The sequence below is a fragment of the Marmota flaviventris genome, chromosome 15 (assembly GCF_047511675.1).
Source record: "Marmota flaviventris isolate mMarFla1 chromosome 15, mMarFla1.hap1, whole genome shotgun sequence".
Classification (NCBI taxonomy): domain Eukaryota; kingdom Metazoa; phylum Chordata; class Mammalia; order Rodentia; family Sciuridae; genus Marmota; species Marmota flaviventris.
The window spans coordinates 3,783,483-3,811,203 of NC_092512.1; the positions used below are offsets into that span (position 1 = coordinate 3,783,483).

General features: G+C 48.0%; 1 protein-coding gene across 1 annotated transcript in view; it reads left to right on the forward strand.

Moving 5' to 3' along the window:
* Trappc9 (trafficking protein particle complex subunit 9) overlaps positions 1 to 27,721 on the forward strand; it is a 501,861-nt gene that overhangs the window by 264,698 nt on the left and 209,442 nt on the right. Inside the window, exon 18 of the mRNA XM_071602098.1 lies at positions 21,212 to 21,354. Within this exon, the coding sequence (XP_071458199.1) occupies positions 21,212 to 21,354 (143 nt within the window). The remainder of the gene's footprint in view (positions 1 to 21,211; positions 21,355 to 27,721) is intronic.

The window sequence follows — 27,721 nt, forward strand, 5'->3', positions numbered from 1 at the left end:
TGGTCCCCTGGGTCTATTTTTAGTTTTGTTGCCTTTGCTTTGGGGACCACAGTTAGGAAATCATTTCAGGTCCAATATCACAAAGTCTTTGATATCACAAAGTCTTTACCCTGTGTTTTGTTCTAGAATGTTATAGTTCTAGGCTTAAACTTAAATCCTGAATGCATTTGGAGTTGATTTTTGTGTGTGTAGCATGAGACAGTGTCTAATTCCAGTCCTTTGCATGTGTGCATCTAGTTTTCCGGAACCATTTGTTGCTGAGACTGTCCCTCCTCCATTGTGTACTTGTGGCCCTTTGTTGAACAGCAGCTTGAGTTTATGTGCATGGATCTATTTATGAGCCCTCAGGTTTAGGCAAGTGCTCTACTCTTGGGCTTTTGTTGCTGTGGTGGTGGTGGTGCTGGGGATCAAGCCCGGGACTTCACACGTACTAGGGAAGTGCTCTACCACAGAGCTGCACCCCCTGTCCCTGGACCCTGGGTTTTATTCCACTGGTATACATCTCTGTTTTTATGCTAGTACCATGCTGTTTTATTACTGTAGCTTTGCGATATATTTTGAAATCAGAACGTGTGATGCCTCAAAATTTGTTCTTTTTTTTTTCAGGATTACTTGAACTATTCTGTGTCCCTGGTAGTTCCATATGAATTTTAGGATCGTTTTTATTTTTCTGTAGAAAACTATCATTATTTAGATGGGGATTGCATTGAATCAGTAGATCACTTTGGTTAACATGGATAGTTTAATAATATTAATTTTAACAATGCATGAGCATAGGGTTTCCATTTGTGTTTTTAATTAATTAGTTTGTATTTTAATTAATTTCATCAATTTTTGTAGTTTTCAGTGTACAAGTTTTTCATTTCTTTGCTTAAGTTTATTTGTAAGTTTTTTATGTTATTATAAATGGGATTGCTTTTTAAATTTCTATTTTTGACAATTCTTAATATTTAGAAATGCAACTGATTTAAATATGTTGATTCTGATCCTGCAATTTAACTGAATTAATTTATTTGTTCTAGCGGTGTTCCTTAACCCCACCCCAAATCTTTAATGTTTTCTATGTGTGAGATCATGTCATCTGTAAATGGATCATTTTTCTTATTTTCTTCTAATTTGGATGCCTTTTATTTCTCTTTTCTTGTCTAATTGCTCTGGCTAGGATATCTAGTTTTGTGTTGAATAGAAGTGGCTAGAATGGAAGACTTTTCCTGATCTTGCCTTGTTCCTAATAGGAAAAGCTTTCAGATTTTTTTTTGCCATGGAGTATGATGTTAGGTGTGGGCTTTTCATATGTGAGCTTTATTATGATGTTTAGAGGTTTGTAATATGAAATGGCTAAGTTTTGTGAGTGTTTTCCTGTATCATTCGATGATTATGAGATTTACTGTGGTCCAGCACATTTATTGATGTTCTATGTTGAATCACTCTTTTTCCACAGGAGTCAATCCCACTTGGTTGTGGTGTGTAATTCTTGTAATGTGGTCGGGAGTTTGGTTTGTTAGAATTTTTTTGAGGATTTTCATCTCTGTTCATCGGGATATTAAGTTGTATGTAGTTTTCCTTTTGTGTAGTGTCTTTGTCTGGTTTTGGTATCAATGGTGGCCTCATAAAATTTGTTTGGAAGAATCCCCTCCTGTCTGGTTTTTTGGAAGAGTGCAGAGGGTTGACATTAATTCTTCTTTGCATGTTTGATGGAATTCACCAGAATAACCATCTAGTCCTGAAATTTCCTTAACTGGGAAATTTTTGATTACTAATTCAGTCACCTTATTAGTTGTAGTTCTGCTCAGATTTTTCATTTCTTCCTAATAAAGTCTAGTTTCTAGGAATTTGTCTATTTCTTCTAGACAATCCACCTGTTTAAACTATAAACTACATGTTTATAGTAGTCTCTCACTTCTTTTTATTTCTGTGCCCTAGGATCTTCACTTTTGTTTCTGATATTATTTATTTGAGCCATCTTTTTTTTTTTTTTTAATTTAGTCTGTCTAAAGTTAGGTCAGTTTTATCTTTTCCAAAGTCCAATTCTTTGGTTATTTTTGTGTGTGTTTTTCTGTTCTCTATTTATTTCTTCTCCAGTCTTTATATTCCCTCTTCTGCTAACATTGGGTGCAGTTATTGTATTTTGCTAGTCCCTAAAGGTAGGTTACCTGAGGTCTTTCTTTTTCTATGGTAGGTGTCCATTGCTGTGAACTTCCCTCTCAGTACTGGCTTTTGCTGCATCCCATGTTTTTGGAATGTTATGTTTTTATTGTTGTTTTTATTATTGTCTCAAGGTATTTTTTAATTTCCTTTTTGATTTCTTCTTGGAGCTATTAGTTGTTCAGAAGTGTGTTATTTCCATATAGTTTTCTATTTTCCTTCTATTGATTTCTAGTTTCATTCCACCAAATTGGAAAAGCCCTTATGATTTTGCTCTTCTGTTTTGTGTGACATGTTTTGTGACCTGATGTGTGCTCTCTTCTAGAGAATGTTCTGTATGCACTAGAGAAAGATGTGCATTCTGAGGCTCTTGGGGAAACGTTAGGCCTGTGGTCTGTAGTATTTATTGTCGAGTCCACTGATTCTTCATTGATCTTCTGTTTGGATGTTAGGCACTATGGAAAGTGGGGCCACTATTATATTGCTGTCTATTTCTCCCTCCAGTGTCGTCAGTGTTCGCTTTATATATTTAGGTATTCTGATGTCACATCTTATAGTTAAACTGACCTTTGTATGGTTATATAACGAACTTCTCATTCCTTCTTAGTAGGCAATTTCAGTTGTAATGTCTATTTTGTCTGAGTATAGCTACCCTTGCTCTTTTTTGGTTACCATTTACATAAATGTATTTATCTATCTTTCCACTTTCAGGTTTAGTGTATCTTTACATTCAAGTGGCTTTAACCTCTGTCATCATTTCCTAATCTGTAATAAAAGGACCCTTCTTACTAAGTGCTCATGAGATGTTAGCTGCTCCAACAATTGTTTCTTGCTCAATATTAATTTTTTAAACTTTGTGTTTTGAAAGAATTTGAGATTTAATTTAAAAACCTGCAAAATTAGTTCACACAATTTCTGCACATCCCTCACCAATTTTCTCCAAATGTTAATATCTTCTGTAACCACTATGAAAGCATTAACACTGGGAGGTTAACACCGATACACTTCCCATCACTAATGACTGACCTTACTCAAATCTCACCAGTTGTCTTACTATTGTCCACTTGATGGCTTGGAACTCGGCAGGGGTCACTGTGCAGTTGTTGCAGGTGTCCTCTGTCTCTACACTGGGACAGCTCCTCAGTAGTCCTTTGTTTCATGATCATGACAATTTGGAAAGTGGTAGCTGGGTAGTTTTTAGAATGCCCTTCAATTTGGGATTGTGTTGCTATTTCCTTACGGTGGAGTTTGGGCAGGAAGAGCCCAAAATGACGCTTCTTCCCTTGGGAGTGACATGTGCTTTCCTCTTCTGCCTTGTTCTGGCGATGGTCACCTTAGTCGCGTCATCAAGTGGCATTTGTCATCCTGCTGCACTGAGCAACTGGGTTTCTTTTTGCAATTGATGTGGGAGGTACCTTGGGACTTGTAAGCACCCTGCTCCTCATTACCTTGCTTGAGTTTCAGTATTTGGGAATGACCTTGCAGACCTCAGAGATCTTCACTTTTATTGTTTGCCAAACAGCAGTTTTTATATTCCCACATTCCTTTGTGGCAAGAGATTTACCCCATTTTTCTTACTAATACTAGTAAGGACTTGTGGGTGTGTTTTATTCTATAGGATGGAGTCCACTGCTGTCATTTATTGTGTTGCTTAGAGATCCCAGACTGGACCTTTGGATTGCCTCATTTTTCAAGAGGCTTTCAGTAATTTCCTTCCAGTTGAGTAGCCAGGCTACCCACTGGAGAGCGCTGTGGTGAGACAGTGCCACCTGTTCTTTACTGGTTGTGGTAATTCTACGTCAACACTATGAGCCTTTGAGTTGGCATGTGGAGGTCTGCACCCTCTGTGCCAGGCTCTCATGCCCTGCGTGCTGTCCCCTGTAACTATTGGTCACTTGGCCAGCACTGGCCCATCCACCTTCCTTCATTGCTGAGCATAACTTGGGGTGCTAGAGAGGAACTGCAATTTGGTGAATGTCCAGTTCTCCCCCTCTTCTGCTCCCTTTTTCTGGTTGTTACCCTGTTTAGAGTGGAAAGAAATATGGCAGATGTATTTGGTTTGGAAACATGTTTCCACTCCTGCTGTGAGTGCACGTGGAAATTCAGATCTCGCGCCACCAATCGTGAGTGTAGATGTGTGGTCCTCTCATTAGCTGCTTGCTGCCCGTGCTTACCGGAATGCTTACAAATGCTATCTCTGTTACGTGGGGAAGCGGCCATCCTAACTAGGCTTCTTTATAAATGTCCTTCATGGGCCATTAAATATAAATCTTTGGAGATCAAAACATCCCCTTTCCCAAGAATTTGCTTTATGTTTGATGTTTGTTTTATGGTTTTGAAGCCAACAGTAAAAAAAAAAAAAAAAAGAAAGCACCATTGACCACATTTTACCATGTGGGTTGGGGGTAGGAGCCAGCCAGCCTGTTTTCCCAGGTCTGAGCGGGAGGTATTGGTGGGGGCTTGTGGTTTGCAGCATCCTGTGCCTCCTTACCTGTGTCAGGAGAGGGAGATGGACCAATAAGATGCTCTAGGGAGAAACAGAGGCCCTGGTAGCCATGAAGGCCTCTGATGGTGGGTGGAAGGTTAGTTTGCGTGTGGAATGTGAGCAGTGGAGGGTGCAGAGGCAGGACCCAGGTACCAGTGGTAGGATTCGGGTCCCAAGCAGCTGCTCTGCCCATCTTCTGGAACCCATGGGGATAGCAGAATTGTCCTTTGTTTCGTGACTCTGGCTTTTAAAAGTCCCAAATGTCCCTTCAGCTTGTCCCTTGTGTGGGTGGGAGATGTACAGTTCCTAACCCCTCCCTCTTGCCCACATCTCTCGATCCCTGACATCTTGTCTTGTTAAGGCAACTGTGATGAGTGCTCAACTTTCTCCTTAACAGAGGGTCTGCGGGTGGCAATGCATTTTAACCACCGCTAAAGATTGGGAATTAGCAGTCCAGGACTGCTTTCATGACTTCTGTCCTGTCCTGTGGAGGAAATGTCGTGTGAGCCCCCTTATCCAGGTTAGATCCTGCTCAGATTAAAGGAACCCCCAGGTTCACTTTTCTTGTTAAAATTCTCCCCTGAAGACAGCACTTCAGTGTGAGTTCCAAGGTGGGCTTGGTAGCAGATGCTTTTTGTTTTCCTTAAATAGGAGAGTATTGACTCAGAGCAACCATTGGCAGAAGGATGAGTTGAGGAACATGCTCGAGGTAGGGCACATTGGTTGCATGTCCCCAGAAGACCTGTGTGGCCATCATAGCTTGCTTAGGAGGCCAGGTGTTCGTTCCCCAGGTGGCATCCACAGAGCGTCCTGGGTGTGTTAGACCCGCAGCCCTGTTCTCATTCAGTGTTCACATCTGTAGGTGGGTAAGCATCACCCCGTCTCAAAGCTGGAGAGGTCCAGGGCGGTGCCTGCCTTGGTCTCTGGGCTCTTTGTCTCTGTGCTGGAGATAGGGTGACCACAGGCAAGGACTCAAAAGAAACAGGAAGTCACGTGCCTTGATTGCAACTTGGTTGCAGCTCTGAGCCCTTGTTCTGCATCTTGTTTTAATACCGATGATTCCTGTGGTGGTTTACTGACTCTTCCCTAATCCTAGCTCACCTCTGGCTTCGTGTTTTTAGCTGACAGAGAAGAGTGTTCCTTTGTAAGTTATATTATTTAGCTGTTCTTGGTCTTTGGAGTGATGTGTCTTAGGTGAGTGTAATTAGAAAAGCATATTTAGCACATAGGGGATAATTTTCTTTTGCAGCTGTGCATTAAAGAAAATATCATCTGCAGGACTCTAAGACTTCCATTTATAATAAGGACTTGTTCTCCCAGAAGCTAGAAGCTGTAATCCTCTGAAAGCCCTGAATGTGAATGCGAAAGGTGTTTGTTTCATTTGTTTATTCCTTCCATCCGCCTTGTCTGCTGGGCACATGCCAGGCTCTGTGCTCAGCCCCACCGGGAGGATCTCTGGGGAGGCCTGGCCTTGGCTGGGCTGGGATGCCTGCTTTACAGTGGGCTGGGACGATCTGCCTGGAGAGCCCGCGGGGCGGGGGAGCGTGGGATCTGCCACCAGTAGGCTGCAGAGTTAGCTGGCAACCACAGACCCAAGCCAGTTTCCTATTGGCCCCATGAGGCTCGGAGGGCAGAACTCAAGGGTGACAATTGTGAGTCGGTGCCTAAGTACAGTGCTGTGTTTTGGGGGTCACTGAAGTTGAGTTTGCTCTGCCTGGCAGTGGTGGCAGGAGGTGCTCCACAGCGTTTGCTGAGCGGTCAGGTGTGTGGCTCTCCTGGCCTGCTGTGAGGCCGGGGGAAGGGTGTGATGCTTGGAGTGGGCTTTGGCTTCTCTGTGGACATGGACGTCTCCAGTAGGGGTGCCTCCTAACACCTTTCTTTTGCATTCTCAGTTTAGAACAACTGCGAGGTGCAGACAGGTGTGGCACAGTCCACTTAGATTTCTGGAGCGCTGAGCGCATCCCTGTAGTCACCGGCTGCCAGGGAGAGGGAGGGGCGGAGCCATGTGGCCCATCTTCTCCCTATCCTCCCAGTTAGAGAAGTGGTCCTGCCCCTTCATCTTCAGTGCACTCAGTGTGGGCCTTGGACTGGCAGCTTCAGCAACCTGAGCTCCTGCAAAGGCAGACTCTCAGACCCTACAGAACCTCTAAGCTAGGAACACCGTGTCTGGCAGTCTGTTCAACAGCACCAGAGGGTTCTGTCGTAAGCTCAAGTGCAGAGCTTCACTGCCAGTGGGTGTGCTGTGTGTGTGTGTGCTGCTGCAGGGCACAGCATTGCAGCCTAGGCCTCAGGATGGGCGGGAGGGCGGGAGAGGGGTTTGGGTTGAGCACTTCTCTGGGGGAATCCTTTGCATGCACACGAAGAATGGAGAACTGGGTTCACTTATCCTCATTAAGCCTCATTTCCCTCACCTGCAGTGTGAGCTGATGCAGGCTTTTCTGTGGGATGGTTTTGACCCCATGAGGAGCACACAAAGCTGAGCCCCGTGCATCAGGTGCTCATTACGAGGGGTCCTTTCCAGCTTGTGTCCTCCTGGCCTGCATCGGGTACCCTGGGAGTTCACAGAAATGGGAGAGCAGCTTCTATGAGAAAAGAAGGAACCCTGTGTTGGTATACCCAGTTATACCAGCCTTTGTTTTTGCAGACAGGAGTCCATCAGAGAACTTGGACCAGCACTTACTAATCTCATCTGCCCAGTTTTCATCCTGGGGGTGGGGACAGCCGATGTGTGGGGAGGAGACAGGATGGATGGGCTCCAGCTCTGGCCCACTGTGCCAGTCAAAGACAATTTTGTGAAGCAGTTTATTAGATTGATTCTATTACAGAGATAAGGGAGCAGAGGCTCTGGGGGAGTAGCTGTTTACCCAGGGCCCAGCCAGAGCAGCAGAGGTGCCCCTGCTGCGCAGCATCAAACCAGGGAGATCGCTGGGGTGAGCACAGCAAAGGCCACAGGCGAGGTGCGTCACTGAATTACTGAAAAGATCAACAGGAGGAAATTAAATCAAGAGCTGGGACGAGGACGGGGGCTTTGCAGCCCTGCGCTGTCACCCTGTGGGCCCTCCTCTGGCTTGGGCAAAGGGCCCTGGCCGGATCCATCCTGGCTCCACAAGGTCGCTGCTCCTGAGGGGTGCAGAGGAGGAGGAAGGGCAGGGGCAGCTATGATTCTTGAAAGACTGTGTCCTGGGGTAGGTTCCTCATGCTGGCTGAGCCCAGTTATACCAGTTGAAAAAGCAGGTCTTTCTTGGGAACATTAGGAATCTTTTTAGAAGAAGCAGCTGGAACTGTCCTTGAAGCCTACATGTGCTCAGCAAAGTCACCACTGCACACACTTCTGCAGGTTTTCGATCATCTTTTTAAAGTCAGAGGCCCTAATTCAGTTGATTTGTTAATAATTTCTCCCTGGGCTGGGGCTATGGCTAAAAGCACTTGCCTCGCATGTGTAAGGCACTGGGTTGTATCCTCAGCACCACATAAAAATAAAGATACTGTGTATTCATCTACAACTAAAAAATACAAAAAACAATTTCTCCCAATGTTTTATTTCAAAATACTTCTAGCACAAAGTTGGAAGAATAATGCAGTGCACGTACCAGTTCTCTCCCTTCTTTCCTCTCTCTGTGCATATACGTTTTATCTCCCTGATACACACACACTCTTTGGAAGGCCCACTTGAAAGTTGCAGGCTTGATATTTTGCGTATGTGAATCTTCACATGCCTCCTAAGACCAATGACATTTTTCTAAACCACTGTTACCCTGCCATGAACTTTGAGATTGGTACAAGGTTATCTGACACTCATTTTATGTTTGTGTTTCTCTTGTCCCCAGCATCCATTCATCTATTGCTCATCTTTTCTTCCTCTTGTGAGGGACCCACACCTTGGTCTCCTTGGTCATTTATTTCTCCTGTGCAGCTTGCTCTGTAATGTTCCTCGGTCTGTTTTTGGTGTGTTACCTTGACAAGAAGCTGGAATAGATCTCGTTGCTGTGTCAAGGGACCTGTCAGGTTGTGTGGCCACCTGAGGGCTCTTTCTGCCACCTCCCAAGGTGTGGTGGGCCTGGAAGGTCCACATGTGAGTGCACACCTTGGTCCTGGGTCCAGGGCCATCCTCTCTTCTTCCATGGACCTTGGGTGCCTCAGTTGAAAAACAAGGCCTCTGTTTATTTCTAACTTTTTGTTGCTAAATTCATTTTCTCCTTGATGGGAAGGAGGACTGGAGGGGTCCCTCAGTCCACCTTGCTGGGCAGTGTCCCTGACAGCAATGGGTGTTGAGCACCAGTGCTGTTAGACAGCTTGCTGTTTCACAGGGTCACTTGGACACTTCTTTGTGTGCCTATGTCTTTCCCTGCTGGGCTGTGCTGATGGGATTGGTTATACATGGCTGTCTCGACTTCCCTTCTTCAGGGTCCAGGGATGGACACCATGAGAGACAGGAATTCATAGGGTGTTTGGGGTGGGACTCGATCAGAGAGACTCGGTGACTAAGGGCTTATTTCCTCTGCTGTTGTTACCAGGCTGATCGTCCTTGAAGGCTGTGTGAACCACCAGGTCTGCATGCACTTATACCAGAGTCTTCCCAAAACTTGTCTTGCAGTAGCAGAAGGAAGGGCCAGTCCCAGCAGAGGTTCCCACCTTTGAGTGGGTATCTTCGTCATGGCTCCAGGATAGCTGCCTCCCTGTGGCCCAGCACACCTTCCACAGAGTCCTTTAGCTCCGATGGCACCCACTTCCGGATGCCATCATAGCTGGTTTCTTCTAGACAGTAGGTCACATCCCTGATAGATACACTGGGGGGTGGCGACACAGAAGGGCTTGTCAGTGTGTACTCATTAAGGTCACGATGACCTTGCCACTTGACCACTGACATTGGTAGTGTAGGTGGTTATAAGAGTGATGTTCTGAGCAGGGCCATCAACCTTCACTTTGTCAGGGGGCCGCCTTCCATTTCCTGAGAAGCATTGTGGGTGTGCACTGAGGCCGCCAGACCTCTACCAGGCCGCCATTGTGGTGGACATTCTTGGCTGGTGGGGATTGGGTGCTGAGCAGTGGATGCGGACTGGGGGTTGTTGGCAATCTTGAAGGTGTACTCAGGCTTTGGTGCTTCCTTCTCTTTACGTAAATGGGCTGTCAGCGGAGGAGAAGGAAGGGATGGTGACTCCTGTGGCTCCACCCTTTGGGGCAAGTCTTAGAATTCTCAAGGCAACTGTGGATTCCACAGCATATTCAGCCTTTGCAGCACCTTGCTTCATGTTGCTGGGTTCTTCCTCCTGGAAGATGGACATGGTTTCTTTTGATCACAACATTCCTTTGTCTCCTTGATGGTCCCTTGAGTGTAGCCAGGGGTGGAGTCACATTGGAACTTGCAGTTCAATGAAGAAATCAACAAAAAAGTCAGAGTAGAACTTATCGATGGCCACAGAGCCAGTTGTCCAGGGTCAAAAGCCACTCTGGTGAGCAGGTCTGATCCAGGTACTGCAACCTATACATCTGGGAGGTGTGGCTGGCACGTGGTGAGTGGTGCAGACAGAGCAGAGTGGAGCAGAGCACCCCCACACTGAGCCTTCGTTTGCACAGATGCCCTGACCCCAGGTCCTCACATGAAGGGCTTTCTGTGGCTAATGGGTAGAATATGGGCTTACATGTAGATGTATCTGTTGTATTAACTACTCAACTATTGGGCACGTTGGAGCATAGGTTCCTTACCTATAAAAAGTGGGTAATAATTAATATATTTATTATGAATTCCTTCCACTCTTTATCTGGTATACTCACAGCTCTCCAAAATAAGAACTGACTTTTTCCTCAAACATTGTGACCTCTGCAAATTAAGACCCCCTGATCTTATACAACTCTCGGGTGAAGCCATAATCTCAGCTCAACCACGTAAGTAAAGGATCTCCGTGTTTTCAACCCTGGTTTAGAGGCCAGGGTCTTGTCGGGCCAGCAGTGCTCTCTCAGGCTTCCAGCCAGGGCGAGAGAGCTATTAGGGACTGAATGCAGGTGCGCCAGCCCCAGGGATGATGGCTAACGAGTCCAGAGACAGTCTCCTTTCCACAGGTGTATCCCTGAATGGGATCCTGGCGATCACTCCACATTGGGCTGGCGTTTTGAGATGTGGATTTGTGTCAGTGTCCCTGGTCCCTCCCACAGATGTGTCCTGAGTTCCCTGACAGTGCAGGCACCAGGTCTGAGGAGGAAGTTCCTGGTAGCCTGTTGGAGGCCATGGTCCAGCATGAAGAAGGGGCAGTGGATTCTGAAGCAGCCGCTTGGGGTCTGTGAGGGGAAGCACAGATGCTGTGTGGCTCGAGGATAAGCAGCTCTCTCCTGCCGTGAGGTGGGAGCTGCCTGGGCATATGGGTCTGACAGCAGGAGAGCAGTTCTTGATGCACCATGGCCCCTCCAAGACTGCTCTGCCCTACTCCCTCTCTGCTTTCGTAGTGAGTTGGCTTTGATCCTACCCGGCCCCCATCACGCCTGCATGGGTGTTGCTGAATGAGGACGGGCTGCCTCCCTCTGAATGGCTGCCAAGGCCATGTGTCCATCATCCACACACCCCGGGTTGATGGGTCATTCCCTGGAGGTTGTCCTCCCTGTGTGCTCTTCGTGGTCCTGAGGTGCAGATGTAAGCCTGCCGGTGTCCCACGATTGCCATCACCCGCTTCTCTGGGGGCATCTGGTCCTACCCATCCTCCTGGCCTGCAGCCCAGCTCAGGGTGTGTCCTGTGGGAGTGTCACGCCCCACTCCAGGTTCTGTAGGGATTCAGGTCCCCGCCCATGGAGCACTGTTACAGAGTGAATGGAAGTGTGTGGCAGACTGGCACTGGGCAGCTCTGGTCTGTGCTAGACGTGTGGTGAGCCGTGTTCCCATTTGTCCTCACACCCTTGTGACGTGGCTCTTATGTGCCTTGTTGTCTCACGATGAAAGTCTGCTCTGGTAGGATGAGACGTGTATGGGGTGTAGTGGTGACAAAGGATGGATAGACAGACTCCTAGCTGAGGTCTGGGAGCTGTAGGGAGAAGGCACCAGAGAGGGTGGTTAGTGGAGGGCAGGCTGGTGGGGGCTGGTGGTGAGGTTCTTCCAGCTTCAGCCATGCTCTCGGGCACACACAGCAGGAGCACCAGGTGTGTTTGCGTGCGGGTGTGCACGTGAAGACCCAAGACTGTGGGGACAGAGTTTGACAGCCATGGTGGGTGTTAACTGTGGCTAGAGTAAGGGGTAGGTCTGGAGATTGTCTCCTTGTTCTTGGTCCTGTGATTCTCTCGTGCCCAGTAACTCCCTCCTTTCTCATTGTCGAGCTTGGCTTAGTTGTAACAGGCGCTCCCGGCTCTCCTTCCAAATGCCGGGCTCTCCTCTAGGGATCTTTCCGGTACCAGCTGGCTGTGTCTTCCTGCTAGCTCAGGTGAGAAGGGGGCTGCACACAGATTGACCCCTTGCCCAGAAGTTCAGCAGGAAGTGGCAGTGGGCCTGAGCAGCAGTCTGCTTGCTGTTTTGCTCTGCTTCTTGCAGTGTGTAGCAAGGACACGTGCCTAGCCTCACGTGCCGAATGGCCCATGGCAAGGGGACTGAAGGGCGTGTGACAAACAGCTGTGTCACTGTGGTGTTGTTGAAGACAGTGCAGCATCTCCTCTTCAGAAGGGACCTGGAGTCTGCTCTAGGGCCCAGTCTGGCTCCTGCCCTCCACACCTGCAGACTGTGTCTGTCCCCTGGACTCAATAGCCATCCTGTCCTGGGCTCCACCTCTGGTACACTGCTGTCTGCATGGCAGCCCTTGGGGATTTTACACTTTACCTGTCCCAAGATGAAGCCTAGGGTCCCTCATGCCATGCCCACTTGGCCTAATTCTGCCCCTGCTCAGTGCTCACAGCTCGCTCTCCCAGTTCCTACAGTGGGAGCTCCTGACCACAAAGGCTACCCCATTTTCTGTCCCACTCAGTGTACAATCTCTTGATCAGTTCTGATGCCTCACCCTCTAGCAGTCTGCAGAATCCACTGCCCCTTCTTCAGCTGGACGGTGACGTTCCCCTCCTACTGGCTGCTGTCTCGCTAGCCTCTTCCTCTGCCCCATGTACATCTGTGACAGTGTTCTAAAGAAGGCGTCCACCATCGGTTTCGACTCCTGGTCCCATTCTGACCCACTCCCTGGGATTTTCAGGCCACAACGGGTATTGCAGGAAGACCAGGATCTCTGGGGTCAGACAGATCTGGCTTTGAACTTTGTGGCAGATTCTTCTTTTCTCTGTCTTGGAAAATGATGCTTTTTAGGTAAGAATGCCTGTGTAACTTGGTGATAAGACCGAAAGTCCCTGAAGCTCTGAGAGCAGTGCCCGGAATGCCAGGGCTGGCTCCTCCTTTCTCAGAGGTTCTGGGGACGTGCTGTATCTTAGGTTGAACACAGATGTGTTGAGCACCTGCCCTGGAGGATCTGAGTTCTACCCTCAGAGAGCATGGATTCTCCTGGGTCCAAGCCTTGTGCTGCAGTATGGCCAGCTAAGCATGATGGGAAGGTGCCCTGCCCCGGTGTCACTAGGGCATCTGGCACCCATGGAGCCAGAAGCTGCCCGCTGATACAAGCCGTCTGCAGAAACCTAATGACCAAGGAGGAGTTTGCCAGGTGGAAGCAGCGGGGACAGTTGGCCAGGCTCAGACATGGGGGGCCGAATATGTGTGAGTAAGACACTCTGTTGATGTCATAGGTGTTGAGCCCCGTTAGTCAGCAGCATCTGCAGAGCACTCACTCTGTGCCACAAACTGCGCCGGCTCCAGGCGTCGGAGAAAATGGGCAAAGCCAAAAGCTGACAGTTTCAGAGCAGTGACAAAGCTGACAGCCCATTAGACACACACACAGCAAAGAGAAGCACAGCTTGCCCACACCAAGGACAAAAGGGGCGCACTGTGGCTCCCGGGGCCCAAACGAGAACTTAAGGGGGAAGGCGCCTCAGTGGTCCCACACCTGGATGGAGTGCATCTGTCTCCCTGCAGTACTGGGGCTTGGATCCAGAGCACTCTACCACCGAGCGACACCCACAGCCCTTTTTATGTTTTATTTTGAGACAGGGTTTTGCTGAGTTGCCCAGGCTGTCCTCGAGTTTGTGACCCTCCTGTCTTAACCTCTGAGTCACTGGGATCATAGGCCTATGCATTAGCAGCTGGCTGGAAAGGACAAATTTTGTGTTTTAACTTTTCAGAGAGTTCCTGGATGTAAAATTCTTTTCATGGAATTTCATGGTTTCCCCTGGTGCTCAGTGTCCTTCGGGTCTTCTGGGAGCCCTCTGCCATCTCCCAAGCTTTGCTCTAGGGGCTCAGGTGTCCTACTGTCGGCTCCCAGGTAGAACTCATCTCAAAATACCTTGAGCATGTGTGGTGGGGGCCCCGCTGTGTCTGTCTCTGTGGCTGTCTGGTTGTGGGCACATTATCAAAACCAATGAAAGCACTTTCCTACGTGAGATGGGCGGAGGACGATGTGGACCTGAGAGGGGACAGCAGTGAGCCATCCCGGCCAACGCCATTTTTACACATTAGGCTTAGATGATGTGAATGCATTTCCCTTGACCATAGTCCATGATCTAAAGTGTGGTTGGTGCTCTGAGAGCCAGGGCAGGATGTCCATGCAGCATATATAGGAAGTGAGGGACTTTCCTTGGAGAACCTGCAAAGGATTATTAGAGAGAGCATTGGCCTGAGAATAAGTGTGTGGTGGGCATGACTGCCCTTTGTGTGGCTGAGGTTTGTGATGTCTGGGGTCTGACCTGTCCACTGCCCAGGAAGTGGTCCATGTGAAGGCTAGCCTGTGGTTTCTGATCTGCTCCTCTCCTTGGCACCTAAGCCCAGCCTTCCTGCCTCCTTCACTTACTACCTCTTCTGAACCTTGAGGCCTAGCCCTTCTCAGCCACCGTGGGGCCCTGGGACCTCCTGAGTTGGAGCTGTTTTGATGGCTGATATTGCCCAAATCTGTTTCTACATCATCATGGATGTGCCAGTTAATTTGTAGCTACTTGGCATCTTTAAGGCACAATTAGCACTGAAGAAAGACTTTGGCCAAAAGTCTTATTAGCTGGAAAGTAGTGGTGTGGCTTTCATTGTATGCATGTTTTCCTGACCTTAGGTAAACTGCTGGTCCTGACTTACTATGTGGACCACATCACCGCTATTAATTTTGTGTCATTTCAGAAATAGAGCAGAAGGAAATCTGTGGTGACAGGTTCACTTGGGGTCTTTAAAAATTAAAGATCTGCTTATACTTTTAAATTGGCTAGGGATATGTGATTGGTTTTCCCTGGCAATAGCCTTAGATACATTAGAAATTATAGAACATTAGATTAATAACCCAGGGTAAGGACCAACAGCTCGCAGAAGAGCTGATCAAGATCTTAGGTAGAATGTGGCAGAACACTCGGACTCTGAGGATGTTGAGAGCTGGAGGGGTGGGCATGACTTGGCAAGGTTACCTAGAGCCTTAAGCTCATGTTCATCTGCTGCAGAACCTGAAACTCCCGAATCTGCGCCCGAAGCCCCTCCGTGCTCCATAAGTACATGGTACCTGTCACTATGACTCACGTCTACAGATGACTGTGTGCCTAACACAAATCAACTCTACTGCATGTAATTTGAATTCTTAAACTGAGCTGGATTTTGGCAAATCTATGTCCCATGTGACTACTGTTGCCATCGAGGTGGGGGATATCCAGTCACCCCTAAGTGTCCCAGACTCCTTTGTAGTCCGAGCAGCTCTGGTTCTGTTGTCATTGAAGACTGACCTCTCTAGTATTTGAACATGTGGGCAGGCAGTGGAGGTTCTTTGGGTTCTGGCTTCTCACTCAGAATAATGACCTGGAGATTTTTCTATACTGCTGTGTGTGTTAGTGATTTGGACCGTTTTGTTGCAGAGTAGTAACCTATATTATAGTTATACTAGTTTGTTCATCCAGTCACCTGTCTGTTCCTGACTTTGAGGTTGCTTCTGGTTTGGGACTATCATGAATAAAATTTTTGTGGACATTTACTTATGTGTATTTCTGTGTGTGGGGGTATCTATCCTTATTTTTCTTGGTAGGAGTCCCATTGCTGAGTAGTAATGTGTTAATTGTAGGTTTAAGTTCACAAGGAATTGTTAGTGCTTTTCCAAGCCATTGTACTGTTCTACATTACCACCAGCAATTTGCAAGAGTTCCCACTAGTTTCTTAGGACTTTTTTTTTTTTTTTTTTTGGACATGATCACACTGTCTTTGAACAGTATTATTACTGCTTTTTAAACATGCATATCTTTAATTTCTTAACATGTTGAATTCACTAGGATCTCAAGTGCAATGTTGGTAGAAGTAATAGCTATACATTTGCCTTATTTTGGAGTTTTAGTTGCAAAGCATTCTGTTATCAGCCATTGAGTATGGTTTTTACTATGAGTTTCTCATGGATGCATTCATAGATGAGGAGTGTACTTTCTATGCCTAAGTTGCTGAGTGCTTTTAAAAAGTCATAAATGGAGTTTGAATTTTGTTAACTGCCTTTTCCGAAGCTATATATCATATACCTTTTTTATTTGTTAATAGTCTGTTAGTATAGTGAGTGATATTGATTATATGTTTAAAGATTAAGCTAACCTTGCCTTCCTGTGATAAGAATTGGCCACAACGTATGATCCATTTCACATACTACCGAGCTTTTCTCACTAGTATTTAGTTAAGGATTTTTTTTTTTTTACATTTAAATTCTTGAGGGATATAGTCCTCATGAATACTTTTCTTGTAAACTCTATTTGATCTTGATATTTGGAACTGATAAAAATAAGGGGGCAGTTTTCTCCGTTCTATTTTCTGAAGATGTGCATATAAAATTGGTGTTCTTTGTGGCATGTGCTTGATGGGATTCAGGTGGGAAACCATCTGAGCGTGGGGTTCCTCTTAGGAACGTCTTTGGTTGAGTGAGGCTCTTTGGGTCTTCTGCTCCTCCTCAGCCCATGTGGGAGTGCGAGTCCTCTGAGCCTGAGCGGCTAACTAAGCCTGTTGCCTGGAGCTTCGTGCGTGTCCTCTCCTGGCCTCTGTTGAGGCCTCTGCACTGGCACTCACTGTTGCCTCCGTGTCACTGGCCTGCTCCTTCTTCTTTCTTGAACAGCCTAACAGGATCGTTACCCTAATAATATTTTCAATAAGTAGGTTTTAGCCTTGTCTTTGTCCATTTTTAGCCCCTGCCTTGCCCAGTCCCGCTCCTTCCTGGTTTGCTCCTCCTGTCCAGTGCCTGCCCACAGGCATGCAGTCCTTTGTCCTCAGTGCCTCCAGCATCCCAACACTTACCTGTGACACAGCAGGCTGGCCGTTTTGGAGAGGTGTCTTGGTTTGTTTCTTTTACTAGACCTGAGCGCCTTGAGGGCAGCAGGCGGTGGGGCGGCTGAGCACCGGCTCCCTGCGACGCAGGGGCACGGCTGTGGTTCAGGTAGTGCTGTGTTCAAGCCCTAGACGTGCCACCTCTGGGAGGGTGGGCTGGGCTGCTCACCTGGCGGCACAGAGCCCCTGCTAGGGCTTGTCAGGATATTGCAGTCAGAGCGGGCAAGTCACCTCACGCAGCCTGGTACTGGGAGGTGCTGGATGACCTTTCACTTCAGCACGAAAAACCAGTGGAGGATGCCCAGGAAGTGCAGTGCCATTTCCGTCTGTGTTCTCGCTGATTTCTGTGGCAGTCCTCTCTGGAGGTGAGGGCTGAGGTTCTCAGGGGGGTTCACAGCAGAGCAGGGCTTTGCTTCCTGCTGCTCTGAAGAGCCTGGACACCCTGTCTTGCCACTGCAGCCCACTCTGCCTTCTTACTGACGTCCTCCACCTTTACCCGGCCGAGGAGACCTCTGCTCCTTTCCTCTGAACCGCGAGGAAGGCAGTGACAATGCCTCTAAGACTTGTCTTTCTGTGGCTTTCATGAAGCTGACGCCCTGGAGCTGCTCTTCCGTGTTTCTCTCTGGGAGGGGGCAGCAAGTCCCTGGCAGCAGGAACACAGACTGTCCCTTCTTCCCTAGGTGGTACTTGGCAACTGCTTGTCTCTGTCTTACCCCCCCGCCCCCAGGTGACTTCTCCCACAGTGCTCTCTGAGATGACCTAAGTCACCCCCTAAAGCAAAAAAGCCAGCGTGGCCCATCTCCTGGCAGATTCCCGTTCCACAGCCATTCATCCCCTTGGCCGCTGGCCTGCACTGGGGCTGGTATTAACTGGTTTATTCCAGTGTTACACCCTTGGCCCTCCTGAGCTCTCTGAGATCGGGGCCACCTCTTCTCCATTGAGCCTGGTGCGGAGGAGACACCTAGAAGTGTTTGGAAAGGAAGAGGAAAGAACAGACCAGCCAGGGGAGCCAGCTGCCCTGAGTCTTCACAGGAAGGCATCTGGGGGGGTATGTGCAGTCTGCACCTTCTGCCGATGGCAAGTGTGATTTCAAAAGGTCCAGGAACTGTCCACATGAAACCAGCAGCCCTCTGCAGTTGGGACCATGCTTTGGGCACAGGGCCATGGCAACATGATTTGGGGTTTTAGTGAGGCCGAAATATGATGCTTGATTATTGAAACCAAACCTGTTTCCCTGAGCACACGGTGAGTAGGGAGAAGGGCTGGGCCTTCCAGGAGGAGTACGTCTGTGTGGTAAGAGGGTCAGGAAGACAGCTCTGGACACGCAGGTGTGAAGGACTCCTGTGAACACAGTTATGGAGATGCCTTGAGGGGCAGGAGGTGAGTTGGAATGATGAGCTTTGAAGATAGGACCAAAGGATCTGAACAGATATTTCTTCATTGAGACACAAAAGGCCAGAGAGAACTGAAGAGGTGCTCAGTGTCTCCAGCCCTCAGGGAAAAGGCCCTCGAGCCACAGCGAGGCAGCCCTCACTGCCCAGGGGGACTTGGGCCAGAGGCAGAGCCATCATTGGCGAGGGCGAGGACAGCTGGTGGAGTGAGGGATGGCATAGCTGCCACGGGCAGCCATGTGGCAGTTCTCAGAATCCAGTGTGGAATGGCCACGTGTTCCCAGAATGCCACTTCTGCCTGCCCAGGAGAGCCGGCAGCAGCCTTGGCATCTGCACACCCTATTCACAGCCGCGTCACTCACGCTAGCCAGGAGGCGGAGGCAGCTCGAGTGCCTGCTGGCCGATGAGTGGGTGATACGGGGGGCTCATCCATTCCACAGAATGTTACTCTACCTTCACATGGGAAATCGGCACAGACTGTAAGGTGCGTGACCCTCGAGGACACTTTGCTAAGTGAAGCAAGCCAGCCACAGGAGGGCAAACTCTATGGTTCCACTGCGTGAGGTGGCACATCAGTCAAACCCAGGAGGAGAGTGGCCAGGGGCCAGGGGGGACAGAGTGCATGAGGATTAGGCTGGAGTTGGGAAGGTGAAGATGTGCTGGAGGGCGGTGGCGGTCACTGTTTGTCAGCAGTGTATGCGAACCTAAAATGGTGACTTTTGTTAGGTTGATTTTCCCACAATAAAATGTAAAAGAATTGAAGAGAGAGGACTAAAACTCATTTCTCCCTATTTTGAGCCATGTTGCCGTCGGGCCCCAGGTGGGTCAGGTAGCGAGCAACGAAGGAGTGTCCTCAGTGGTGACTCCTGTTTTTTTCATTGATCCTCAATGAAGCCTGGGGAGGTGGGCATTAATGTCGGCTCCCAATTCAGCAGTTGAGAAGCTGAGAGAGGCGAGACGAGGAGCCCCAGATCTCGTAGTGCTGTGTGGCCAGCTTCCCAGGAGTCCCTCCTGCCCCGGGTCCCTGTAGCAGCCTGGTGGAGTCGGTCCTTGGCGTGCCACCCTACCCACCACGCACACACGGGCTACTTCCTTTACTTTAAAGCACCCTGCTGCTGTGGCGTGTCCTCTTGGCAGAGCAGTAGATCACCAGGAGCGTGACTGAGGGCTGAATGCACCTTGCCAGGGTCACAGCGTGACCCCGCAGCCCAGGGAAGAAGGCAGGTGGTGCCAGCCTCCCTCCAGACCCTTGGAAACAGGACTCCAAACTGCCTTGGCAGGCCAGGGGAGAAGATCCTCATGCCGCAGCACATGCTTGGAGGCCCCATCCAGACCTGCTACCCTGGACTGCAGCTCAGGCTGTGTGTGGTGCCTCACTTGTGGCCTCACTCCACTTCTGGAACTTTCCACCAGGGTTATTAGTGGCCCAGGAATTACCTTTATTTTGTTTTGTTTTCCCAGCTTTAAAAGATATAAAACTGTTCTTAGCTTCCAAACGTCCAGAAACAGCCCGGGCTGGACTTGGCCCCAGGCTGCAGTCTGCTGGGCCTCTTTGGGTGGTGATGGAAAGCTGCACCCTTTCAGTCAGGAGTTGGCTGGGTTGTAGTTCTTGTTGCTATGGTTACTCTGTGCCTCACAGGCTGTAGATTTCTCTCGTATTGCCTTGTGCTGGCTTGGGGAAGGGTGAAGAAAGTCCAGGTGCAGGACACCTGCTCTTCCCATGATGAATCCCCAACCCTGCTTGCCCTTCTCTTTGCACACAGCACCATGATAGACCCGCCCCACCTCTCTCCTCCCAAGGGGTTTCTAGGCTGCAGGCAGGGACAGGCGGGGTTCCCTGCTCCCTGGCCGGTCCCCAGTCTCAGTGGTGGGCTTTCTCAGGGTCCCTGCCCTTTGCACCACAGCTGACTGTCCCTGCCCACATTGTGGTGGGTTCTGTGACTGCACAGTGTCCTGCCCTGTCCCAGAGGCTTGCTGTCTCCAGTGGTGTTGCTGTGGCATCCTGGATCTGGCCCTTTTCTTCCTTACCCCAGAGAATGGTGTGTGCTGATCTGGTTTGTGCCCTTGGCCAGTGTTGCCCTTCCTTCAACACCTCAAGATTTTCCTCCATAGGAAGGAAGGACCCCGTGGGGACCTGGCGGGAGTTTCAGTGTCTTGTTTTCCCATTGGTGGTGACTGACCACCAAGGGAGGCAGCTTCTGCTTTCCTGTCTGCCCACCCACCCTGGTCTGAGCGCCCAGGGAAGACTCATGGAGAACAGCCTGGGAGGAGTGGGAACGGCCTACCTGCCAGGTTCCTGGGGAGCGGTCCTCACTATCATGTGGGGCCCCACCCCACCTCTGATACTCCATGACCTCCCAGCGGATCCCTTCCCACCCGCGTGGGTAGCACTGGCACCTCTGCGATTTGCTCTGCTGCCAATAGGAAGATGCCACACCGTGTTGCTCCCAAGGGGCATGGCGCTGACTTTATCTTTGTGGGCTCAGGACGTGGGGTGAGGGGGTCTGTTGGCTGCCTCTCACTCACTGGGAGCCAGGCTGGTACACTGCCTCTGCGGTGGATGGATGCTCGCCTGTCCCCGCCCTGGCTGATCTGTGTCTTTAGGTGAAGCTCACTGCACTGTGCTCTCCTCTCTTAAGTGCTACATCCGGCCACAGAATAAGTTCTGGAATCCCCTCTGTGGCATATCCAGGCTGAAGATTGTGTGGACAGTGGGTGACACAGGAAAGATGGTGCCACATGCCTGGCCTCAGCTGGGGTGAGAGCCTGCTGGGTGCAGGGGTGCGCTCTAGAATCTTTGTGGGTGAAGCTCCTGTCAAGGAGCCCGGCCAGCTTGGGAGCACTAACTTGTCACTGGTTATGTCTTTTCAGACTCTGGAAGCCATCCTGAATTTCAAGTACTCGGGAGGCCCAGGCCATGCTGAAGGGTATTACCGGAGCCTCTCCCTGGGGCTACACGTGGAAGTCGAGCCGTCTGTGTTTTTCACCAGAGTCAGCACACTCCCAGCAACCAGGTAACTGTTGTCCCTGTGAGTCTGACAGCACTGCATTTGGAATACCAGCCTCTGGTTCACTGTAGTCTGGCTGCCCTTCTGACGGGCACTGTTGGGCCAGGGTGCTTAATTAGCCTCTCTGGGTCAGGTTCTCTCCATTCTGAAGGTGCTGGGAGGTGGGTGGGCTTGCTGGGCTTCTGTTGGCCCTCCTTTGTATGGACCTAATTGTTTAGGTGCCTTTCTCTGACCTGGGTCACCTCTGCTGTTAACAGGGGCTTGAGAGAGCGCTACATGTCTTGGGGGCCCCTGGATGAGCCCAGAATTTCTGTCTATGCTACTTCTGGTGCCCACTGAGCGTAATGCTTTTTTTTTTTAATGGTCCCACTGTCCAGCATTGTAAGCAGCTCCCAGCATGTACAGGGAGTGTCAGGTCATTCCTGCCCAGGGAGGCCTTCTTGCTCAGTGACTCTCTCTGGGACTGCCTTTTCCTGTCCTGATCTCCCTTCAGGGGAAAGGAGTTGGTTGGTTTGTCTGCTTCAAGGCTAGAAGTGGCAAGAGGTGCTAGGGATATTCTTCTCTCGGGTGGGAGAGTGATGAGTTCTCATTCCAAACTTTGACTTGTGGTACAGTGGAAGCAGTGGGCTCAGGAAGCCTGGGAGGAGCCCCTGCAACTGCAGAGCCGTGGAACTCGGGCCTGTGCAGGCTCCAGGGAGCAGGTGCCTGTCACTGCTGAACTCGACCAGGTTCTCTGGCTCAGCTGTGCCGTGCTCGTTTCTGGGGAGGGTGGGCTGGGACAGGAGTATTTGTTCTTAATGGCTGAGGAGCAGTGGTGACAGCCATTGCCTGTCTGCCCTGGACCCCACTGCAGGCCGTTGGTGAAGAGTATCCCCCAGGCAGTGCTCTCATCTGTCTGCCTTGTTCTTCTGTGTAAAATAGAGGTATGTTCTGTCCATGTTGATGTTGACATTAAAGTCCATTTAAGTTGATAAAGCCCCAAATAATAAGTGTGATTTTGGTGTAGGGGAAAGACTTTTTCTTCTCAGCCATTGGAGAAAACCATCAGCAAAAATTAATGGTGTAGCTGGGCCTTTTGGTGTCACCTTTCATCCGCTGTCATGTGCGCAGTGTGTACAGTGGCTGGCTTTGCTGCCAAGGCTTGCTTCTGCTCTGAATTTGTACAGAGCCTAGAGTGCTCGGCCCTGGGAAGCTTGGCCAGGACCCTACCAGGGCTGTTAGGATGTGCCAGTCTCCCTGTGCATCAGAGCTGTTTTCGCATAACCCTGCTGCGCCTTTATGTCCTGGTCCCTCACCTCCTGCTGACGTCACCCATATAAATAATCCTCCAAATGGCACAGGTTATTCCTGGGCTCTTTTTTCCCCTGTTGATACCTGGCTTCCACGTCATGGCCCCTGTGGTTCCAAATGGCAATTTAAGTCGAGGAGAAACTCTGCTACGTGGTGGTCTTTGGACAGATCTGGACAGGTTGGTCCTTGGCTGACATGGGGTTGGATCCTGATCTCTGGCCCACAGCCCTCCCTCTGTTCTTCTGGCCCATGTGTTTCTGTCCCCTGCACTTGGGATTGAGGTTTGACTTCTAATCCTCCTCTGTTATCCCTACATCTAGTTTATCACCAAGTGCCCTCTCCAGCATCTCTGGATGACCCTGTGTGTCCCTCCTGGATGTCCTGCTGTATCTTTGCTGCTGTGGGAAGAGGCCCAGTCCATCCCCTGCCTGCAGTCTTTTTTTGTGCAGAGTCCCTTAAGTACGAATGTCCCCCATGGCTGCCCTTGCACAGGTTCCCAGTGCTCGTGAGGCACAGGACCAGAGCCCCCCTGAGATGTGTGCAACGCCCACAACTCGGGCCTCGCCCTGGCCGCCACACGCCCTGCAGAGCGGCTTTGCTCCTCACCACCCCTGCTCAGCGCTTGACTTCCGGGAGCTTGTGCCACATTCTTTTTCTAAAATCTCTCTTTTTCTTAAATTGTCATTCTTTGATTTAACCTTTTGGGAAATATCTGCTTGTCCTAGAGATGTATGTTATCATTCCTGTAGGGTTTTCCTGAGCATAATCAAGCAGAGGGGGCTGTTCTCTCCATGGGTTCTGTGTACCTTCCTGGTACTTCTGGGAAAGCATTTGCCAAATGTCCTGGGAATACATTCACTTACGCTTTAAGCCACTACCTCTGAAGTGACAGGCACTGTATGAGCCACTTGCTGGGGTAGGAGGTGGGGGGAGCGCAGTGCACATCAGGCAGAATTAGCACTAAAAGGAAATGTGAATGTACACAAAGGAGGGAAGAGCTCAAGAAACAGTGAATAAGCGAATACAAAACAAAAGGGTTTGTTCCTCTCATTCTTAATTTCTTTAAAAGAATGGGTGGGTGCTAGAAGTGCTAATGTTACACGCAAGGTGCCAGGCTGCTGTATGAGGTCAGAGTGCAGAGGTACCAGGCATGTGGCACTCTCCAGAGCAGCCATCTAGATGTGGGCAAGAGGGTACAAGAGATAAAATGGAATATTAGCAATATCTAATTCAACCAAAGAGGAAGAGGTATCAAGAGTGGAACAAGGAACATTTAGTCAAGTAGGAAACCAATAGCAATGTGATAGGCCTGCACCTGCATCTCAAGAACTGCAGGAGGAGTATTCGGAATTAGAGAAAGTAAAATGCCTTTTTACAAGAAAACGACGTTAAATGTGTGTAGTGTAAAAGTTAAAAGGTAGGGGAAAACATCATGCATCTGGTTTGGCATGGTGGTGAATGCCTATGTTCCCAGCAACGTAGGAGGCTGAGGCAGAAGGATTGCAAGTTCAAGGCTAACCTCAGCAACTTAACAATAACCTGTCTGAAAAGAAAAAAATAAAAAAGAATGGGAATCTAGCTCAGTGGTAAAGCAACTATGGCCTAAATCCCCAGTACCAAAAAAGAAAAATAAAAAACCCCAAACTAAACAATAATATTAGAAAGTTGGTGTGAGTATATTAACATTATACAGATACTCTTTCAGCATAAAAAGAGGCAGATAAGACAATCTGTAATGAAAGTAGCCCAAAATGCAAGTGTATTTAAAAACAGAATTTCAAAATAAAACAGACATACTGAGGGGATAAATGCATAGCTGCACATCATAGTTGGATATTTTGGGACTTTTTTCCCCTCTTAATATTTGATAGAACAAGTAGACAAATACAAAGAAACAATTAAAAGAACAAAACCCCAGAAAACTATAGCAAACTTAGATAATCCTGTTAACCAATTCCACCTAATAGTCATAGAATAGTAAACTATTTTATTAGAAAAGGTGAATGGCTTAAAATCAGTGATATAGCTTCTGTATTAAAGAAGAGCTCAATGTACTCAGAGCAAACAGCAGAAATAAAGTGTAGGTATCAATGAAATTATGAAAAAAGAATGTATAAAGTCAGTATTACGGTTTAGCTATGAAGTGTCTCCCAAAAGCTCAGGAGTGAGACAGTGCAAGAGAGCTTAGAGGTGAAATGATGGGGCTATGAGATTTCTGACCTAATCAGTGTGTTAACCCTTTGCTAAGGATCATCTGGGGGTTAAGGATAGACAGGTGGATGTGACTAGAGGAGATGGGTCATTGGGAGCGTGCCAGTGAGGTTTATATTTTGTCTGTGGGGAGGGAAGCTCTCTCTTTGCTTCCTGGTGCCATGTTTCCAGTTTCTTTCTGGAAATGTCACACACTTCTGTCATGATGCTCTGCCTCACTGTGATCCCCAAGGAATGGAGCAGGCCGTCTATGGACTAAAAACTTAAAAACCATGATCCTCAAATAAAATGTTCTGCCTCAAAAGTGTTCTCTTCAGGTCTTTTGGTTATAGTAGCAAAAAAGCTGACTAAAACAGAAATTAGTTCAGGGAGTGGGGTCATTGCTGTGTCTACTGTGTCTAACCTGATCATGCTGTTATGAAATTTTTGGAACTTTTTAGAATTTGTGGGAGGAATTTTGACACATTTAGAGATGCGAACTGGAAAAGCTTTATATTGTTGTAAGCAGAGCTTAATGGGTGATTTTGGTAGAATGTCAAAAGACCAGAAGATCAGTTAGGACTGTGAACTATAAAGTCCAGGCTGCATTTCAAGTTCCATGGCTCAGGATTCAAGCACTGGAAAACTGGTTCTCAATGAGGTTGGTGAAAGTGAGCATTCACTGAAATTCAACAGTGACAGTCAGAGTCTCTTAGAGACTAGGAAATCCAGGTGCATTGAATAGAGAACAAGAAGCAGCACATTGGGGCCCAGCTGGTTGTGGCAGCAGCAATAGTGCAGAGGGGAGGGATGACACAACAGAGAGAAAAACCACAAAGAGCAAATTTGGCATAGAAAAACCTGTAAAAGCAGTTTAACTCAGCTGATCTAACTGTACAGCCAATGGCTGTGTGAAAGTGCTCTGTGTTTCTCAACTGACAAGCAGGCAGCTGAGGCAAGATGCATCTTAAGGAAGCCACAGTTGCCTGCTGCTGCCAGAGGCCAGGAGGTCATAGCAAACATTTCCATACTGTTGTGGCAAGCACCTACCATGTGGCTTAGGATGTGCCTAGCAGAAGGTGAGTGAGACAGACCAGAGGAGACTGTACCCAGGGTGATTCAGGTCAGAGAAATGGAGTGGAGTGAAACTTGCTTTCCCGTGAGTCTGGTGGCTCACGTGACCAGCAGAAGAGGGTCGGGAAACTGAACAGGCAAGGGCAAATACACTCATGGACTAAGCCTGGGAAGGCTGGGTTGTGGGCAGTAGAGTGTGCGGAGGGTTATTTTTCCTGCTCCACAAGTAGAATTCTTGGGAGGCTCCTGATACCTGGACTCCTAGCAGAGATCGGCATCTGCTTGGCTCCAGGGTTGTGTAGATCTAATTTCTCCAGAACACATATCACCCAACAAAGTCCCTAATGCCTGATTAGACTTAAGTCCAGGGTCAGAAATCCTCTTACAGAACTCTTAGCCTCACCTTGGGCGTGTTTCCATCCAGTCTACTGGGACAAACCTGCAATTGATCATACTTCCCATTCTGTCCTTCCTCATACTGGTGACAAAGAAGCTGAGAGCTGTTTCAGCCAGGTTCAGTTTTAGGCCACGCTAGCTGGCAGCTTGGAGAGCAACTTGTCACTAGAAAGGGGTTAGTAAACCAGCCTGCACACACACGGACAAGCTCCCTTCTCTCACTTGTGTGTGCGTCCTCTGTCTCTGTGTATATACACAGCCCAAGAAGAAACTGAAAGGACAGCGGGGCATGTGCAGTGACCTCCATTCTTGTTGACTGTTTTGAACACCTCAACAGAGATAGTTCTTCAACTTTTCATTAAGAATCCTTTTTCCCTTTTTTTTTTTTTTTGTGTGTGTGTGCTTGCCATGGAGATACACATACACACATGCACAAACACAATTTGTTCCTTTTTTTCTCATTTTTAGCAGTTTTATGATAGTTATTTTTCCTTATCTTTTGAGGGTTATAATTTTTGGTTTATTTATTTTTTGTTTTTTGTGGTTTTTTTGTTTGTATTGTTTCTCTTCCTTTGTTCTCCCATTAACAGACAAATTCTCCCCTTTCTCTCTTTGATTTGCTTTTTCTAATTTTCTCCTTCTTTTTAACCATCATTACTTCTTACATCTTTTCTGCATTTTTTTCCTATTTGCATTGTGAACATTTTAAACTTTCTTCTACCTTCCTAACACATTTTTTTTTTGTCTCTTAACAAACTGTACTTTTGCCATCTTTTAGACTATTTGGTTTATGTAACTTCTCTGTCTACCATTCATTTTCTTGCAGTTACTGGTACGATGGATCACATACTTGACACATGCTGTTTAATGTCAGATTGAGGTCAGGACTATTTATTGTTTTTGCTGTTGGCAATTGCTGACCCCACTATTCCTATTTTTGTGATAACTAGTGTTGAGACGTCATAGTAGGCACTGGGTGTTTGTTTTAATGCCATATATTGTTTGCTTCAGTTGTTTTTATATATGTAGTGAAAGCATATATTATATTAGGACCCATTCATAATAAAAACACTAAAGAAACTAGGGAAAGAATGTACCTTAACATTATAAAGGTTGTATATGACAAATTCAAATTCAATATCATAATGAATGGGGAAAAACTAAAAGCATTTCCTTTAAAATCTAGAGCAAGACAGGAATGTCCACTCTGTCCACTCCTATTAAATATTGTACTAGAAATTTTAGATAGAGCTATTAGGCAAGAGAAGGAAATGAAAGAGAGAAAATAAGAAGAATTCAAATTAATACTGTTTGTTGATGGTATGCTCTTGTACTTAGAAGATCCGAAAAACTCCACCAGAACACCGCTAGATCTCATTAACAAATTCAGCAAAGTAGCAGGGTACAAAATCAACAAACAAAA